Genomic DNA, 17,773 nt, shown 5'->3' with positions numbered 1-17,773 from the left:
TGTCGTTTCTCCAGCCCGGGTGTGCCTCCTGGGGAGCACGCCAGGGCAGTGAGCCCACGTACTGGAGGACGTGAGAATGCAATGTATAGGTCAATAGTTACTGATATTTGCCGTCTGACTGCCCTGTCGCCTCCAGAGCCCCTCTGCCCACTGTTAACTCTCTTGACTGTGAAGGCTCTGGACCTCCACTCTGAAGTACAAACTTGAATTTGGAGTCCCCTGAGTTCCCAGGTACAGAGAGGCCATGGGCATTGGTGACCAAGATGGCTCCTCCAGCCTCCTATCTCACTTTTCTCCCCAGCCTCTCCTGTCCTGCCGTTACTCTTGAGCTCCCTCATTCTTGCTGGTTGCTTCTTATCTTAATTAGCGCTATTGCCCCTGCTCTCCCTCTCCCCCTTTTGTTTGGATTGTTGTCCCTTTTCACTTGTCCTTCCCTGAGTACCTCCAAACTTCCTTGGAAAGCATTGGCCAACCATATGGGTCTCCCCTTTTCCTTGGCACTTGGTCCCTAACATACATACACAGTTCTCTCTCTGTCATGGCATGCAGTGCCTGGTGCTGCCAGCCTGGATGGGATAACAGGGCGTTCCCCTGGCCTGCTTGGTCTGGTCAGGGATTCAGTAGGGGAGCTCACACTTCCAAGAAGGAAAAGAAGAAGAAGACTTTCCGGTTGTTAGGGCTGGAGTCTCAGTGGGGCCCTGATATCTTCAATGTCCCCGCCTCTCCCCGACCACGAGTTCCATTAAGCCAGACTTTCATTACGTTGCCTTTCTTCTTCTCCTCTTTCTCTGCCTGTCCTTGTCTCCACCACCAGGCTGACTTCTGATCTCAGTTCACGAGTGGGTTTTCTCTTCCTCACTTGCCCACCTCACAAACCCCAGCCACTGGCTCCCAGGAGAGCTTTCCCCTCAAGCTGCTCTCCAGAGCCAGGGCAGCAGGCTTGAAGGAAGCTGGCTCACTGGGACGGATGTCTCCACCTGCTGGCCATCCTGACCCTGCCGCATGCAGCTCTTGGTCTCTGTCCCCCGCCACTGCCACTGCTTGCCGTTATTCCTGCTGCAGTGTCTTGTAACAATGAACCCTGAGACCCCAGGGAAAGAAACGTGTCCTGACAAGTGGGCGGCACAGTGCATGGCTCCCATAGGATCTGCTTCTCTTGGATTACTCTAACAAGTTCCCACTGAGGAAAAAGAGCAAAGGGCTTGGAAGCTAACCCTCTGACTGTGTTGCTGTCCCCTAGGGACCCTTCCATGAAGACTGAGACAGGCACAGCTGCTAAGAAGAGCCCGCTGACATGACATCGGCCACGGAGTTTGAAAACGTGGGCAACCAGCCACCATACAGCCGGATCAATGCCCGCTGGGATGCCCCGGATGATGAGCTGGATAATGACAACAGCTCAGCCAGGCTCTTTGAGAGGTCCCGGATCAAGGCCTTGGCAGGTACTGCTTGGGGCCACGGGGCGGGGGGGGGGGGGGGTCAGAAAGGTTCCACTCACAACCCCTATCAGGTCCAACTCCCTCCTTGCTGTGGTGGAGCCACTGTATGCAGTGTTACTGTATGTTCGGTCACTGGTATGCAGTGACTGAAACACCTTTGCTGGCTTCAGAGAGCACCCCTTCCCCCAGGGAGTGCAGGCATCGGCAGCTTGTCCCAGAATCCCTTACTTCCTCTGAAGTGCTGGCCTCGGTGGTGGGTGGGTCCTGCCATCTGTCTCTGTCCCAAGTGGCCTGGGACCAAAGTCAGAAGTGTGAGGGAAGTCTGGGTGAAGGAGTGTCTAAGGGGCTACACAAGAGGTGTCCTGTGCGCTTAGTGCCCTGCCTATACCGTTAGTGTCATTGTCCCTGTGGTCGAAATGAAAAGAGGAATTTGAAACTAGACAGTGTCCTTTTCAGTCCACCTTAGGAAAGAGAGTCTGCTGCATGGACCTTCTCTTCCTTGAACTGCAATTGGATTTATACTTAGCAGTGTCTTACTTATTTGTGCCTAGCTGGATAATGACAACAGCTCAGCCAAGGCTCTTTGAGGGGTCCTGGATCGAGGCCTTAGCAGGTGCTGCTTGGGGCTACGGAGGGTCAGAAGGTTACACTCACAACCCCCATCAGGTCCATGTCCCTCCTTGCTGTGATGGAGGCTCTGTATGTGAGCCCTGGTGTGACATAGGCTCTTCCTCCTCTGTGTGGGGTGTGTGTGTGTGTGTGTGTGTGTGTGTGTGTGTGTGTGTGTGTGTGTGTGTGTGTGTGTTTACAGGCTAAAGTCTAGATAGTTCAATAGTGAGTAGTGTGCATGTGTATGGGGACGGATATTTTAACATCTCTAGTAGAAATGGCTTCTCCCCCTGCTGGCTGAGATGTGGTTCTTTGGAGTCTATCTTCCATTACCAACTGTTTCTATTGTTTCCCTGGAACTTAACGCAGGGCAATTATATTCTGACCTTATATCTTTGGCCAACAAAGAAACTTTGAGCTATATGGGCTGTGTGGTGCTATGTGTATAGGAGTGGGGCTGGCCTTTACCTGGTTGGACCTGAACACCATCACGGCTCGTTACCATCTTCTACCTTGTAAGAAGGTCTCAGCCTTTCCCATAAACACTTGCAGGGGTAATTCACTGTCCTGCTTGAGATGTCTTCTTCCTTTTCTCTCTCTCTACTTTATTCCCAGATACCTTGGTTCCTTGGAACCTGGGGGCATGAGCAGGGCTCTAGGCCTCTTGGGAATGTCTTTTCACTCCAAGAAGAGACTATGGGCATCTGATCACTTTTGTCACCACAGGACTTGGCCATCACCATTTGTGTCCCATGCACTGTAGGGTTTCCCTTACCTTCTAACTGGAAACACTTGGCTTGTGATTCTGGGCTTTACGTTGTGTCTCCATAATGGCTACATTTGGCTGCAATGGCCCTGGTGATGCCCAGGGAAAGTATAGCTGTGTACCACAACGCTTGCTGAGGGACAGAATGGGAAGTGGGACTGACCTGTGCAGATTTTTAAAAATCTATTTCACAGATAACATGTGCATGTGTACACACACACACACACACACACACACACACACACACACACACACACACACGAAACCTAGGTAAATTTCATTATAAGAATTATCTGTTGTATGCTCACAAAGTTTAAATCTGTCCCCCCAGCTAGACATGAAAGGAGAGTGGGGAACTGCAGAGATAAATTCAGTATAGCATCTGTCTCTAAGGACTTTATAATCTATTAGGGGAAGATGAACTGTGCTCACAATTAATTAGCATGAGTGGAACTGGAGAAGAACTGTGGGGAAGGCACATAAATTAAATAGCAATAAGAGAGCAAAGCAGGTGATACACAGAGAATCTGAAGAGTTTGTGGGGGCCTTAGCCAGAAGCTGGGGGTTGAGGGCTGTGTGTGGTTTGGGAAATCAGAAGGGCTCAAGGAATCTCCAGTTGGCCTGGGGAAGCACAGCACTCAGGTCTGACAAGCCAATGGGAAACTGGTAGAGATGGGTTAAAGAGGAGAAGGTATCATCAGAGAAACTTCATAGTCAGAACCAGCCTCCCGCCAAGAGCATCTTATCAAGGGTCACGAATGCTCCCCATGGGGAGGCCACACTGTCCCTCCCAGGGTGAAGAATCCCATGCCTGGACCTTAACTCAGAAACCTGGTTTCCAAGTAAACACATCACTCTGGGATCCTTGCGTTGTCTCTACAAATAACCTAAGACATTTGCTGCCTTTCTCCTGAGACATGATGTAGAGTGATCTCTGCTAGAAGCTAGAGCTCTGGGAAGGTCCATTGTGCTGGGTGAGCAAGAGTAGAGAGAGGTGAGTGTCAGATTTCTCCAGTTTTAACTTCTTGAAATTTTCGCCTTCAGTTCTTTAGAGCCATCTTAGCTGGGCAGGCAGGAGCCTCAGGAAGTGGGGCCTCAGGGCCAGTGCTTGATGCTATCACACCACATAGTCTACTGCATGTCCACCTGAAGGCTATTAAAGACCACAGGCTTGGGCCCCCTGCTTCTTGCTTATGGGGGTCTGCTTTACAGGTACACATTCGAGGTTGGGCCTGTTGGGCTGCCCCCTTTTTTTTTTTCCGTGCTACTGAAGGTCTAGAGCATAGGAACATGCCAGAAGATCTACACTGGAATCTCAGTTCTTCCTCTGTTGCCGTCGTCAAGGATGAGCACTAGTTCTTCTTCCTGGCCTGTAGGGTGGGTGGCAGTACTTTCCCAAGGTTGTGAAGACCAAATAAGCTACAGTTTATGAAAAATGAAAAATCAATATTAAAAAAAATAACCTATTGGATGGTAGATTTTATTGGTCTCAAGAAAGCTCTCTATAAATATTTTCTGTCCTTTCTCAACCTCAGATGTGCAAGATCATCAGCTCAGTTACCTTGGCCGGTTTCTTCCTCTTTGATTACCCTTTCCCTACACACACACACACACACACACACACACTTCTACCTGTGGAAACTGAAGTTGGAAGAAAAATCCCACAGGCTTCTGGGGTCTCCTAGAGCCACCCTCACTGTCACTTGGACCATGTTCCCGCTCCCACTGTCTGGGTAGCCTGGACTACAGAAGTTAGCCTAAGGCTTGGGCTTGGGTGCTGCCTCTCTTGTGGAGACCAACTTACCCAGGCCTCAGTACTCAGGGCCCAGGAAAACAGGCTGTAATGAGCTTTGCTGGATGCTCTCCCCAGCTGGGCAGCCCCTCTTGGTTCTCCCAGTGACCCTAGGCCTAACAGACTGCCATCTTTTCAGTCTCCTGCGTGCACTTCCCGACAGTGTTAGAGAACACGCTCCCACTTCTATTTTTTGTGTCAGTGTTGCTTTTTTTTTTTTTTTCCTTCTCCCCCAGGCCTACTAAACAAACCATCTGGTTACCCTCCCCTTTTGTATAAAAACCTGAGCTCGCGCTGGAATCAGTCACTTTTGATTTTGAAGTATCTGACTAAAATGAAAGGGGAGGTGGGGAGAAGACTTGCAGAAGGGATGTATTTGACCTTGGTGGGGACGGGGTAGGGCATGCAGTGCTGGGGCCAAGAAGGGGTATTCCCCTCAGGTCTGTAAGCGTATTTTGGCTTCTTAATGTCTGTCAGTGGCTGGGCAGCATTTGCCAGGCTAAGCGGTGGGCAGCCTGAAGGCTTCCTCCTTGACCAGGCTTTGATGCCTGTCTTTGGTGTTGCTATTCCCCTCTCTCTGGGGTCTGCATTAAGGAAGGGAACAGCTGAAAAGCCAAAAACCTTGTCCTTCCCAAGGCTCCAGCCTTCATATTTCATGTCACCTGAATGGGAGGTAAAGAGCTGAGTACTGCTGAAAATTAAAACAGCCAGAATCTTGACCCCCTTGACTCTCCTCAGCACCCCCGCCTGCCCTACACTGGTCCCTGCAGTTGATTATAAACCTCAGTGAGAATGCCTGGGGACACATGTGGCCAAGGTGGAAGAAGATGACCAGGAAGAAAGAAACACAAAGATGTCCCCAGAAGAAGGCTCTGTGCTGTGCCTCGCTCCTGGCTCTGTCTTCCCACGCCCTTCCTCCTTCCCACTCTCCTATCTTCCAGGCACACAGCTTGGTGTCTCGAGCCCCATATGCCACTCACTGCATGACTGTCGTGATTTATGGCCCTTCCATGCACACAGATGCACCTCGAAGGTTGCAGCGTAGAGAACAGTCCAGAGTCTCTCGAGGGGCCTGTGAGGAAGAGAGGCTGACGTGGTGGTCTGTCTTTCTGTGTGCTGCCCAGTGAAATAGTTACTAAGGGAGAAACTAGATGGAGCCCGTCCTTTAAAACAAGAGCATGTCATTATGCAGCTCACTTCTGTAAGGATTAAAAATGAGATGCCAGGCACCAGATACAGAAGAGTGAGAGAGCAGGGCAGGGGGAGGGGCGCCCCAGAGAGAAAGAGAGAGAGACAGAGACAGCAAGAGAGAAACAGGAGAGGTAAGAGAAAAGCGAGAGAGGAGAAAGAGGGGCAAGAGAGGTAAGAGAGGAAGATGAGGTGGGTTTACCCTTTTTATATCCTGGGCAGCTGGCCCACCTAGTGGCGGGCAGGTAATGACATCATAGGTTGCTAGGCAGACTGGGGGTCATATGCTAACAACTTTGCCTTGAAGTTACATAGCCAGAGTGAAGTTGAACAGCTAGAGTGAGTAATAACAATTTAAAGAGTGTAATAGGGCCATACTGCTGGTAGGGGCACAGCAGGCTGCACCCTGCACTGATGAACACTGTTGGCTGACCCACAGTGCCAGCCCCTGAGGTTAAGTTCTGTAGCTATCAGATACGCCATCAGAACCTCAGGGTGGCGGTCCTCAGACCCCACTGCTCTCGGCTCCTCCGTGGCTGCCTTGAGGCTCCCCAAAGTGGGCAGCATGGGTTTGTGTTGACCTTGGTAGCTAGGGGCCTTCAGAGTCTCCCTAAGAGACGCCTTAAAACCTTTCCCGTCAGGATGCTTTCCCCACTGGTGCCAGGGTCCTGTTGTCCCTAGTGACCGGAAAAGGCTTTGCGTCCAGAGGGTGTCTGATTTCCTCCAAGGAGCAGGATTTTACCTCGGTGGGTGGGCAGCCACTGTTTCATGACAGCCTGTTGGTGGATTCAGAGGAAGCAGCTGCCACTAAGACATGAATTCTTCATGGCTGCCGTGTCCCTCCCAGCTGTCTGTGAGCTCAGAAGTTGAGACACTAATGACAGCTTTTAAGGTTTGGGGTTTTGTTTAGTTTTGGTTTTTGTCTTCTCACATTTCAAAACATTTAGGAATCACATATTGGGAGAACATACGATTCAGGTAAATATCTACTCATCAGCAGGCATTTTAATACACTTTCAGAGGAGGAAAAATAATTGCTGCAGCAGCTTCCTCTTGAAGGTAGGCAGTTATGAAACCAAGCCCCAGCCCAGGCAAACCTCAGCGCAGAGGAAGCTGCCCATTTCCTGTGCGGGGAGCCCCCAAGGGAGGGTAACGTGCTGCCTGAGCTGCGTGGTCCGCCTGGAGTTGCCTTCTTTAGACTCTGTCCACCTTCTTTGTGAGTCCGGGCCTCTCACTTGGCCTGGAAATCACCAATTAAGCAAGGGTGACCAGCCAGTGAGCCCCCAGGAAGCCACCTTTCCCCCCGCTTCCCAGAACTGTGGTTACAAGGGCTTGCCCCCACTGTCACGCCTGACTTCCTCACACAGGTTCCAGCGACCTGACTCAGGCCCTCAGATCCCTATGGCAAGCACTGTACTGACTGAACTGTCTGCCAGCACCCTCTCCTCTCTTGATGAAAGCTATTCATTGTCGTTGAGACTGTCTTCAGAACCAGGCTGCTCCCCTCTTGTGGGTGACTACTAGCTATCATTGTGAGGAAGCTTTATCAAATATTAATGCACTGAGGTTAATAATAAGATTCTGTTCCCTCCCCATGCCATGCAATCTGAACGAGCCACATTAATAGCCTCCTCCATCTTTGGGACATTCCTGTGGGTTGTCAGCTTCATTCCCAAGGGTGAATTTCAACGCCAGGCCTCTCAGGAGCAGCCATATCCCACCCCCAGTTCCCTGAGGGCTCCCTTGCATGCTGCCTGGCTGAAGAGGTGCCAAGAGTGTTGTTTTCAGAGCATCTGTTCGCTTTGTTCATTTTTCCCCCCTCTTTTTATCACAGCAGTAAGAGCGAATGCTAGGGAGGCTTCTGGCAGAAGAGCCTGGGAGCACTTGCTCTCTAACAGTTTGCCTTTCAGAGGCTAGAAACTGGATCAGCCAGGAAATCTCACCTTACAGTCAAGCGAGAGAAGATCAGATAATCATAAACACACCACACACACACACACACACACACACACACACACACACACTACCCAGCACACACATATCATATTACATACGCGCACACATGCACACACCCGCGGGCACGCACACACACATACCATATCACACACACACACACCATATCATATGCATGCACACAAATACCATACCACACACATCACATACGCACATGCGTGCGTACACGTACCATATAACACATACCATCTCCCCCTCCCCCCTTTCTCTCTCTCTCTCTCTCTCTCTCTCTCTCTCTCTCTCTCTCTCTCTCACACACACACACACACACACACACACACACACACTGTAATGAATACTGGAAAGGTTTCCTAGAAACTATATAAATGTATAATATCACCCATAGCTTATAACTCACCCATTAAGTGAGTTATCTGCTGAAGTCCAAACACAAGTTAGTGGTAGAGGAAGAGGGGGCATGCAGGCGTCACCTCCCAGAGGGCCTTAGAGGCCATAAAGGAATCTGAAAGGAAGCAACAAGGACCTCAAAAAAGGTGACAAAGGAGATTGCTTCCAAGGGCAAATTGCATGGTCAAAGGAAGGGAATTCCACGGGCTCAGGATAGGAGCTGTGGCCTTCCGCAGAGGGCTGTGGAACAGGCTGCTCCCACCCATCACAGTGCTTTAGTCTGGCAGTGGCGTGGTTAGGTTTGGGTTTGAGGTGTTCTTTCTGACAGCAGCTAAGTCTAGGAGGGTCAGATGGCTGCTTGAGGCAGGGAGGCCACCGTATGTGGGGAGAAAGTGATTCATGTTGGCAGTAGCATTCTTCTGTCCTGATGCTATAGTTGGATGACCTTGGTACCGCCACTTTTCCTGCTCCATGGACCTCTGCTTCCTCCTCACCTGACCACTCCAAGCTTGAGCTAGCTGATGCTCCAGGCTCACTCAGATCACTTATCTGAGAGGCCACTTATCACTGACAAAGGTCAGAGTGCCACTTTATTCTGATTGATGGAGCTTTGGATCCTGGCTTGGGGAAAGGGAATTTAACCTTTTTCACAAACTGCTCGATCCTCCAGAAATTCTTGCCTGGCTGGGCCTGTATCCTAGACCATCTTGATTTCTGTAGCCTTGCATCCCAGTGAGTACCAGATTCATGCTAACAGCACCTGGCATCTGGGAGTTTGTGTCTACATACTTTATCCAGGTTGTCTCTGCTAGTATACTGACCCAGTCTGCCTAACAACCTATGATGTCATTACCTACCTGCCACTAGGCATGGCCCTACCTGGAATTAGAAAAGATGCCCCCCCCTTGTTCCTCTTGTTTTTCTCTTCCTCTCTTCCTCTGCTGTGTGGTGCATATCTTATATTTCATGTTTCATTGATCTTTTTAAAAGTCTCCACCCCTTGCCGGGCATGGCGGCGCACGCCTTTAATCCCACCACTCGGGAGGCAGAGGCTGGTGGATCGCTGTGAGTTCGAGGTCAGCCTGGTCTACAAAGCAGGTCCAGGAAAGCCAAGGCTACACAGAGAAACCCTGTCTCGAAAAACCAAAAAAAAAAAAAAAAAAAAAAAAAAAGTCTCCACCCCTCAGGTACCCAGGTGAAATGGGCAAACAGCTGTACCCTCACTGTTCACAGACAGGAGGGAAGTTACTGTAGGCTAAGTTGTAGGAGAGATAAACATGTTTTTGTCTTGATCCAAGTGTGGGATGGGGAACAGACTAGTAAGAGAGCAGGATGTTTTTCTACTTAGAAGTCGAACTACTTTATGGGGGAGCTTGGATGTGGCCAGCTGAAAACATCCTAGTAGAGACTGAGAGGATATATATGAGCCCAAAACAGGAGGCTGGAGAGAAGACTTGGGATTGTTTTGGCTGTTTATCAACACTTCAAGAGATGCTCCTAGAGAGAACTGCTCCAGGGAAAGCTTCAAGGCTTTGGGCTCCAGCTGAGGTTCTGGGCCTCAGCTGCTGTTCCAGGGTCCAACAACAACCTTGGTTAAATTGTAGGTTTGCAGAGGGCCTGCTGACTACACCAGGAGAATCGTTCCTCAGAACTGATATCCTTAAGGTTTCATTATTGCGTTCTTTAATCTCCTTTTCCTATTATTTGGATTAGTCGGGTTGTAAGTGAGGTGCACTCTGTTAGTGAGTTCGTAATAAAGTATAATTATTAAGAAAATTGAGCCTACACTAAGTGCTTCAGTGCCTTGCACATTCCTGAGTCCTCCGTGGTCAACCTCTGCTTTACATCCCAGGCCACATGCCTATACCTGTTTTTGTTTGTTTTTCTCCTGAAGTCTCTTGACACTCTCTGATCAAAACCTTGGAGTCACTAATGGCTTACAGCCTCAGGATACTGCCACCTGCCAGGGACAACAAATCCCTGATCCATAGAATTTTCCAGATGAGCCCATGTTATTTTATATCTAGACCTTTCGGGTCACCCCCTGGAGAGGTGTCTGTCACTGACTCTGAGTTGGTTTCCCTACCCAATCTGCTCTGGGTCCAATCCCACTAACTCAAGGTTTTTAGAGTCATTGCCCTCCAACACATAGGTAGGGAGGCACTTCTTAAACCTGGAACCCCCAGAGGACCAAATTCAAATTGTTCTCTAGCTTATGCTCTGGGTCAGCTAGCTGCGAGTGAGGACATGACTGCTGCAGAGCATGGTTGAGGAGAAGGGTTTTATTGTAGATACGAGGCGGGAGGGCACAGCCGGAGGCATCTGGAAGAGTGCAGAGCAGAGAGAGAAAGTAGTAGACCTGGACATGGCCAGCAGGTTGACCCAGGCCATGAGAGGAGGGGGAGGGCTAAGAGAGAAGAGAGGGAACAAAGGAGATGGAGGGGACTGAAGGGACCAAGAGCCAACCATGGTTGCTTGAGCCTTGGCTTCCAGGAGTGAACTGGAAAGAAAGCCTGAGTTGGGATTCTCCTTACCTTTGTCTTCAGGTCTGGCCCAGGTGTATGCTCCATGAGCCAATCACGAGCCTATGCTCCATCAGCCAATCACGGGCCTATGCTCCATGAGCCAATCACGGGCCTCTCCTTATTCTGCTCTCTTTCCTGCTAACTTTGCCCAGAGCATCAGGCTCTGAACTGGTTACAATGCAGACTCCTTCAAGAAGGCTGCCTTTTAAAGTTTTTATTATTTGTTTCTCAGGGCTTATGAACTATTCTCCATGACATCTGTTGTTTCTTATTATTAAAAATTATATATGCTCATTGTAGAAACTATTTATATGGCCAATTAAGAAGAAAACAAATGCCACCCATAGTCTTGCCACCAGCTTTATTTACTTTTATTTATAAAGTCATATCACACATATGGCTTGAGAGCCTGAGTTTTGCCTCAAAATATATTTTGTCATTGCAGCTTCTTATGTAACCTTCTTGATCTCCTCACAAGTCTAACCAACACTATAAATTATCCCATTGTTGGTTATGTTGGCTGTCACTTTCTACTTTTTGTCTGTTGGTTTGGGGACTAGAGTTTGAGCCTTGGGGCTCCTGCAGGTTAGGCAAACACTCCACCCCTGAGCTCTACCCCAAGTCTGCCATTCTTTGTTTTGAGACATTTCGAACAAAGAAAAGAGAGAGGGACATGAAGCCCTCGAGGCATTTTATGGGCATGGGAGGAATAAATAGCTGGGTCACAGTGTTAACTACATCTTGTGTATAATTCCCTTAATATTTTATGCATATGTAAACACAGCCTATATTGCTTTTTCATAGCTTTGTTTTTTTTTTAAGTTTTGCACAGTTCTACACATCTTACTCAGTGTATCTTGAAATTATTTTATATGACTGCATAAAAGTCTCTTCATTCTATTTGCAGTTAAATAATTTTCCTTTGTAACAACATATAATTTTAATGTAATAAGTCCCCTAATTGTGTACATTTAGGTTATTTCTAATCTTTGGCTATTTCCAAAACTACAGTGAGTAATCCCGAATCTACGTGATGTTGTGAATGTCAGCGTGTGCCTGTAGGATGCATTCCTTGAAATGGAGTCACTAGGGATAAGTCTGTGCATTTGGGACCGTCCTCGTCAAGCTGCCTTTCATAGAGGCTGGCCCTGTCTAGCAGTATGTGCGTGCTGTGTCCCCTCGTTCTTGCAGAGCTCTATTTTGTCAGACTTTCTCATCTGTTTTCATCTGATAAGTGGAGCAATTGTATCTTTGTGTTCCTTTCTTTTGCTTTTTTTACTTTCATTATGAGAGATTCCAAACAGAAAGTGTCAGAGGTGAAGGTAAAACAAACCACTCTGATATTTTGAAGTAAATTAAAGACCATTGCAAGCATTTCCCCTAATTACCTTTATCACTGTCTTGGAAAAACAAGAACATTTTCCATTTAAATCTAGTACTGCTCTTATCCCTGACACAGTTAACAGTTCCCTGATACTCAAAATCTGAGAAACACTTTCCCAGTTGTCTCAGACTTGTCTTTTCCAATTAGGACAATTTGTTTTGTTTTGTTTACTTATGTGTATGCTTGTGTGCTTTAATTTTTTTCCTTTTTATGTTTATAAAAGTTTTCCCTGTGTGTATGTATATATGCCGTAGTGTGCTTGGTGCCCACATAGATCAGAAGAGAGTATTGGCTTCCCTGGAACTAGAGTTGAAGAAGGTGTGGGCCCCCATGGAGGTGCTGGAAATCAAATTCAGCTGTTTTTGGCTAGTGGGTCTTGAAGCCAAAACTGTAGAGGCTGTATTACTTTGCCCTTTAGCCATGCGGCATGTCACACTGGAAGCACACAGGAGATCAGAGCTGCTGACCTCCACAGCCAAGATTTAGGTGCACAGGCAAGCAGAGGGGATGGAGACCGAACATTGGGTCCTATAACCCGCTGTGAGAACACATCCTGTCTTATGTCTCTATAGCTGTGTTAAGACGCCGTAACCAAGGCAATGTACAGAAGAGCGAGTTTGTTGGGGAGGGTTAGAGTCCGTGACCACCAGGCAGGCAGGCATGGTGCAGGAGCAGTAGCTAAGAGCTTACCCTCTCATCCACAAGTAGGAGACAGAGAGGGCTAACTGGAAATGCCTTGGGCTTCCGAAACCTCAAAGCCTGGTCCCCCATGACACACCTCCTTTAACAAGGCCGTACCTCTTAATCCTTTCCAAATAGCCACTGACTAGGGACCAAGAATTCAAATATGGGGGCCATCCCCATTCAATCTGCCACATGCCCCAGTCACCTGAAAGCCTCCCGCTGGCCCCCACATCTTCAAGTTTCCACCGCCTTTGAGGCATAGCAAGCTGTAGACCAAGTTGAGCCTCTGTTGCATGGGCAGTTGAGGACCATTCCAGATCCAACCTATAGCAGTGTTTTTTTCACACGTGAAGCAGATTAATGCATTCGATGGCATTTCTCCTCATTGGTTCGCCCTTGCTCATAGTGTTCTGTCCCTCCCACAACTTTTCGATGTATTTTAGCCTTCAGTCTTTCATTTTCTGACCCTCCACAGGCCTTATTTTAAACAGCTATTCTACCATGATTGATTACTGTGGTTTTATAGTTTCATTTTGTACATTTCAGTTTTTGATTCAAATAAAATTCTTCTTGCAATATGAAATATGGCTTTCATTTTTTTTCCCTGAGTGGTCATCTACTTTTGCAAAATTTTTTACTGAACAATTTTTTCTTTTTCTTACATATTTGAAATGTACTTTTATCAGATGTTAAATACCTATATGTGCCAGGCCTGTTTCTTCTTCAACGCTATGTCCACCTTTCATGTGATAATGGTACACCGTTTTATCAGGTTAAACTTGAAGTTTTTGTGGTTTTGAGTTTTCCATTTGCTCAAATTTTCTTTTGTAGTAGGCCTTTGGGGTCTTCTAAGGTTGTCTCTATGTAGACTTTAAATACTATTCTAAGATGTAACCTGAACCATTTTGACTCTTTATTATCATTAAGGTCATTGCGAATTAATGTTTTGGGGTGACCCTGCCACACCTTCCCTGCTTCCTTTTGTCTCTAGAATTAAATTTAAACATTAAAACATTCCTTCCCATTCCCCCTCATGCCCCATTTCTTGTCTTTGCCTTCTTGATGGCTGGGAATTGAACCCGGGGCCTCTTAGTTTCTATGTCTAAGCCATCACTCCAGAGATTTTCATGTCTAATTTAAAGCCTGCTTTCTATACATATTCTCCTAACCTGTAGCCTGGGAACAACCTCCCATCCCTGTGTGCTGGGGCTCATCTCATCTCCTTCTTGCCCTTCCAAACTGCTTTTCTTCCTGAAGACCTTTCTGACAACTCCAGTTGTCAGCATGACCTCCTCCTCACTGACCCCATGGGCATCCATTCCATTGCTGTTCATCTGGTAGCTAATCCAGTGTTACTCTGTGCAGCATTTGTGTTAAGTATTAGTCAGGGCTCTCTAATTTTCTAAAGAGACAACTGTCAGAATGAAGTGTGCATGTAGTGTGAGTGTATGATTGTGTGTGTGTGTGTGTGTGTGTGTGTGTGTGTGTGTGTGTGTGTGTGTGTGTGTATCAGAAGCCTTACAGGCTGAAGTCTGTGTGGGTAGTCCAACAGTGGCTGTCTCCCAACAGAAGGCCAAAGATCGAGTAGTCGTTCAGTCCAGACTGAAGGTCAGCAGCCCCCGTCTGATGCTGGAGTCCTGGAGGATTCCTAGACAGCTCCTGGTCTTCAGTCTACAGTGGAATCCTGAACTAGTTTCTGATACCAGCGAAGGACTGCCACAGCAACAGAGGAGATTGCTTTGCCAGGGAGAATGAGGGCGATTTTGCCAGGGAGAGCCGGAAGCCAAAGCTCCCTTCTTCCATGTCCTTGTATGTGGACTACCACTGGAAGGTGTGTCCCAGATTTAGAGTGGGTCTCCCAACCTGAGATGAACCAATCAGAAAACCCAGCACAGACATACTGAGCAGCTTAAGTTTTGGTTGATTCCAGAAGTGGTCAAGTGAATGACCCTGATTAGCCACCAGAGTCTTGTGAAAACAAACTTTATTTCTTATAAGGCTGCAAAAAACAAACTGTTAGTGAATATGAGCCTGTTTTTCTTGAAACAGAGCCTTACTGAGGGACTGAGCCATTCAGTCTTATGTCCCAGTAGCCTCTGGGACAGTGGCCATGGTCAAAGGATGACACACCTTTCTGTGTGCCGGCACTGTTCGTGTACAGCCTTGCTTGTCAGTGGGTGGGTGTTTGAGGGTTTCGCTATCACGGGTATATTTGACTTCAAGCTAAACTTTTGAAAAGGAATTGTAAGAGAGCTCACCTGTCAAAACACCCTGCCAGTAATTCTGGGTCAGGGCTGATTGGTGAAGAAGATGAATTTTCTGGGGCAGCCTTAACACATGAGAGAATGCATGTGGCCCCAACTTAAGGTGTAATGAGAAAGGAAGAGAAGCAGAGGAGAACAGAGAGGCCGTGCTCCCATGCTACCGAGGCATGACCCCTCCATGTTCACTGCCCGCCCCCCTTCCTGCATGGGCAACGTCAGGGCTCTAGAAATAAGTACTAGTGCCTTCAGGACCTCGCTGAAGAAGCCTCCTCCTTCTCTTCCTCCTCTTCCTCCTCCTCCTCCTTCTCTTCCTCCTCCTCCTTCTCCTCCTCTGTCTCCTCCTCTGTCTCCTCCTCCGTCTTCTCCTCTGTCTCTTCCTCCTATGTATTCTCCTCCTCCTCCTCTTCCTCTTCCTCCTCCTCCTCTTCTCCCCTCCTCCTCCTCTTCTCCCCCTTTTCCTTCAGGGTAGATATTAGGACTGTTGGGTCCCTTGTGAACAGCAGACCTCATGCACAGTACCCTCTACCCTGCTTATACTACCATGGCTCCCAATACAGCTGGCTCAGGGCCACTGGCCTCTACTGCACTCAGACTGCTCCTGAGGAGTGTCTAGGTCTTGGGGGAGGAATGTGCTGAGCATGCCAATGTGCAGCAGCCGAGAGAACAGCTAATGGAAATTAATCCCCACCCCTGGGCCCTTACTCTGCTTTTGATCATCATTAGCCTCTCGGAATCTTTCCCATGTCTCAACACTGCAAAGTGTTTCACGGTGCTAGGGATTCTGGGTAATCTCCCCCTTAAATTAAGGCAGCCAAGAGGCCATCTGCTGTGCTCCAAGCCTGCAACTCCAGCATCGTTGTGTATTATTGAAAGCTGAGGAGAGCTCAGGGTGCTTTATGAGACCTGGGTACCAGTGTGCCAGCCGAGCAGCCTGGAGTTACATTCTGTGTCCCTGACTGGAAGCACGTCCTTATTTGTTGCCAGGCACAAATAAACAAGGCTTGGCACTACACACCATGTAATGAACTCTTCGGATTCCTACTATCAGGAGAGTTAGGAAACAAAAAGAGGACGCTAGCTTTTGAGGGCACTCATCTCTATTGTAGCTAAAACCTCCTGACCCTTGGTCAAAGGCTCAACCTCTGCCTTAAGGAACAGGTCTAGGGAGGGCCTTGGGGTGGGGGTGGGGCTCTAGCTGGCTCTGCTGAATCCCAGCATACCCCAGAATAAAGACAGCGTATCACCAAAACTTTACATACTTTTTGTCCCCCTAAAGCAGCTCTTGAAATCAAGAAAATATTTTAGTTTGCTGCTGACAGAAGGATACATTGGGGATTTCCTTGGCCCAGACACCCAGAATGAGTGAATGACACTTAAGTTTACATTTATTTAGAATCAGCCCAGTGCTCTTCCACGTCATGGAAAGCTATTTAAGTGGCTACCTTAGAAGTATTTATATGTGACTGTCATTGAGTCTGTCTGCTCAGCGTAGGGACCCTCCAGCTTGTCCTTGACTTCCCTCCGGCTCCACTCAGTGCTGAGCACTTTACGGTTGCACAGTGAGCATTTCTTGAATGGATGAACAGATGAATAAAGACACCGAGTTCTTAACACTAAAATAGCCACAAAGAAGGAATTTGATGCTGTGAGCCTCCGGAGCTGCCAGCATTGCGCCCCAGGGGCAGCACTGCCTTAGCTCCTCTTTTTGTTGTGTTAAGCCTGATATTTAATAATTTAAAAAGCCAACCCTTCCATGGTTTGGTCTCAGTGCACGTCTAGCCTCTTCTCCCAGTGTTGACATTCCCTCCCGTGTCTGCCCTGGCTGTAACCCACCCACCCACACTCTGGCCAGGGATCCTGTGGGCCCCAGGTCCAGACATACTGTCAGGTCAGCTCCTTCACTGAATCTTCAAAGGCAAGTGCCTAGGAGCCCAGTCCACACACTGTTCACAAAGCCAAACGATGAGGGCATGTGTTGTCATCTCTCCTGTTATTTCTACCATAATTTTCTCCTCTTTCTTGCTACTTCTCTCTGCCATCCTTTCCCTTTTATTTGTGCAGTCTCTGTCTTCTCTTAAGCCCTAGCCTGGATACCCCATCAGTATTTACTTGCACAGAGGTGCCAGTAGGCCCCCATATACACTGGTCTACCCTTTAACCTCATGAGGATCGGAGTTCTGTACATCTCAACGCATTTGCAACTTCTCATTTTCTCCATAGCAGGAACTGCTTGAGAGCGTGCAGTGTGTCCTTAGGCCTAGCACAGGCCTGCCCCATAACAGAACAGAGTCAGTGCTTCACTGGGCCCCTCAGTACAACTATAGAGTCCTTGCTCAGCAGTGAGCTTCAGGGCCTGAGAATGGAGAAGCAAATGAGAGGCTTCTCTGGGCCCCCTGAGCCCACACTCTACAAACCCACAGTCTTGTAGGAAAGGTGTACATTCAGCTAATCCTTGACAGTGAGAATTCAGGAGTCACAGTACACACGAGGAGCCCTGAGTCAAGGAAAGCCCTCCTGAGAAACACATCTGCCCTAATTGTAAAGGACAAATAGGAATTAAGTGAAGGGTTTGTGGGAGAGTATTTGTGGGAGAGTTTGTGCTAAGAGTATTCTAGGCAGGGGGATTGGGTGGGTGGCTGGAGGGAGGAAAGGGGAGGAAGGGAAGGATGGATGGATGGATAGGTAGGTAGATAGATGGATAGAATAGATGGAAGATTGGAGAGATGGATGGATGGATGGATGGATGGATGGATGGATAGGT

The 17,773-nt window shown here is 48.1% G+C and overlaps 1 protein-coding gene across 1 annotated transcript in view; it reads left to right on the top strand.

The window, feature by feature from the left end:
* Positions 1–17,773, top strand: part of Sptb (spectrin beta, erythrocytic) — a 129,385-nt gene that overhangs the window by 55,960 nt on the left and 55,652 nt on the right. The window contains 1 exon segment of the mRNA XM_051147863.1: positions 1,241–1,442. Coding sequence (XP_051003820.1) covers positions 1,295–1,442 — 148 coding nt within the window. The 5' untranslated portion in view covers positions 1,241–1,294.

The sequence above is a fragment of the Acomys russatus genome, chromosome 1 (assembly GCF_903995435.1).
Source record: "Acomys russatus chromosome 1, mAcoRus1.1, whole genome shotgun sequence".
Taxonomy (NCBI): domain Eukaryota; kingdom Metazoa; phylum Chordata; class Mammalia; order Rodentia; family Muridae; genus Acomys; species Acomys russatus.
The sequence above is the reverse complement of the archived record's forward strand: the minus strand, read 5'-3'. Positions and strand labels throughout refer to the sequence as shown.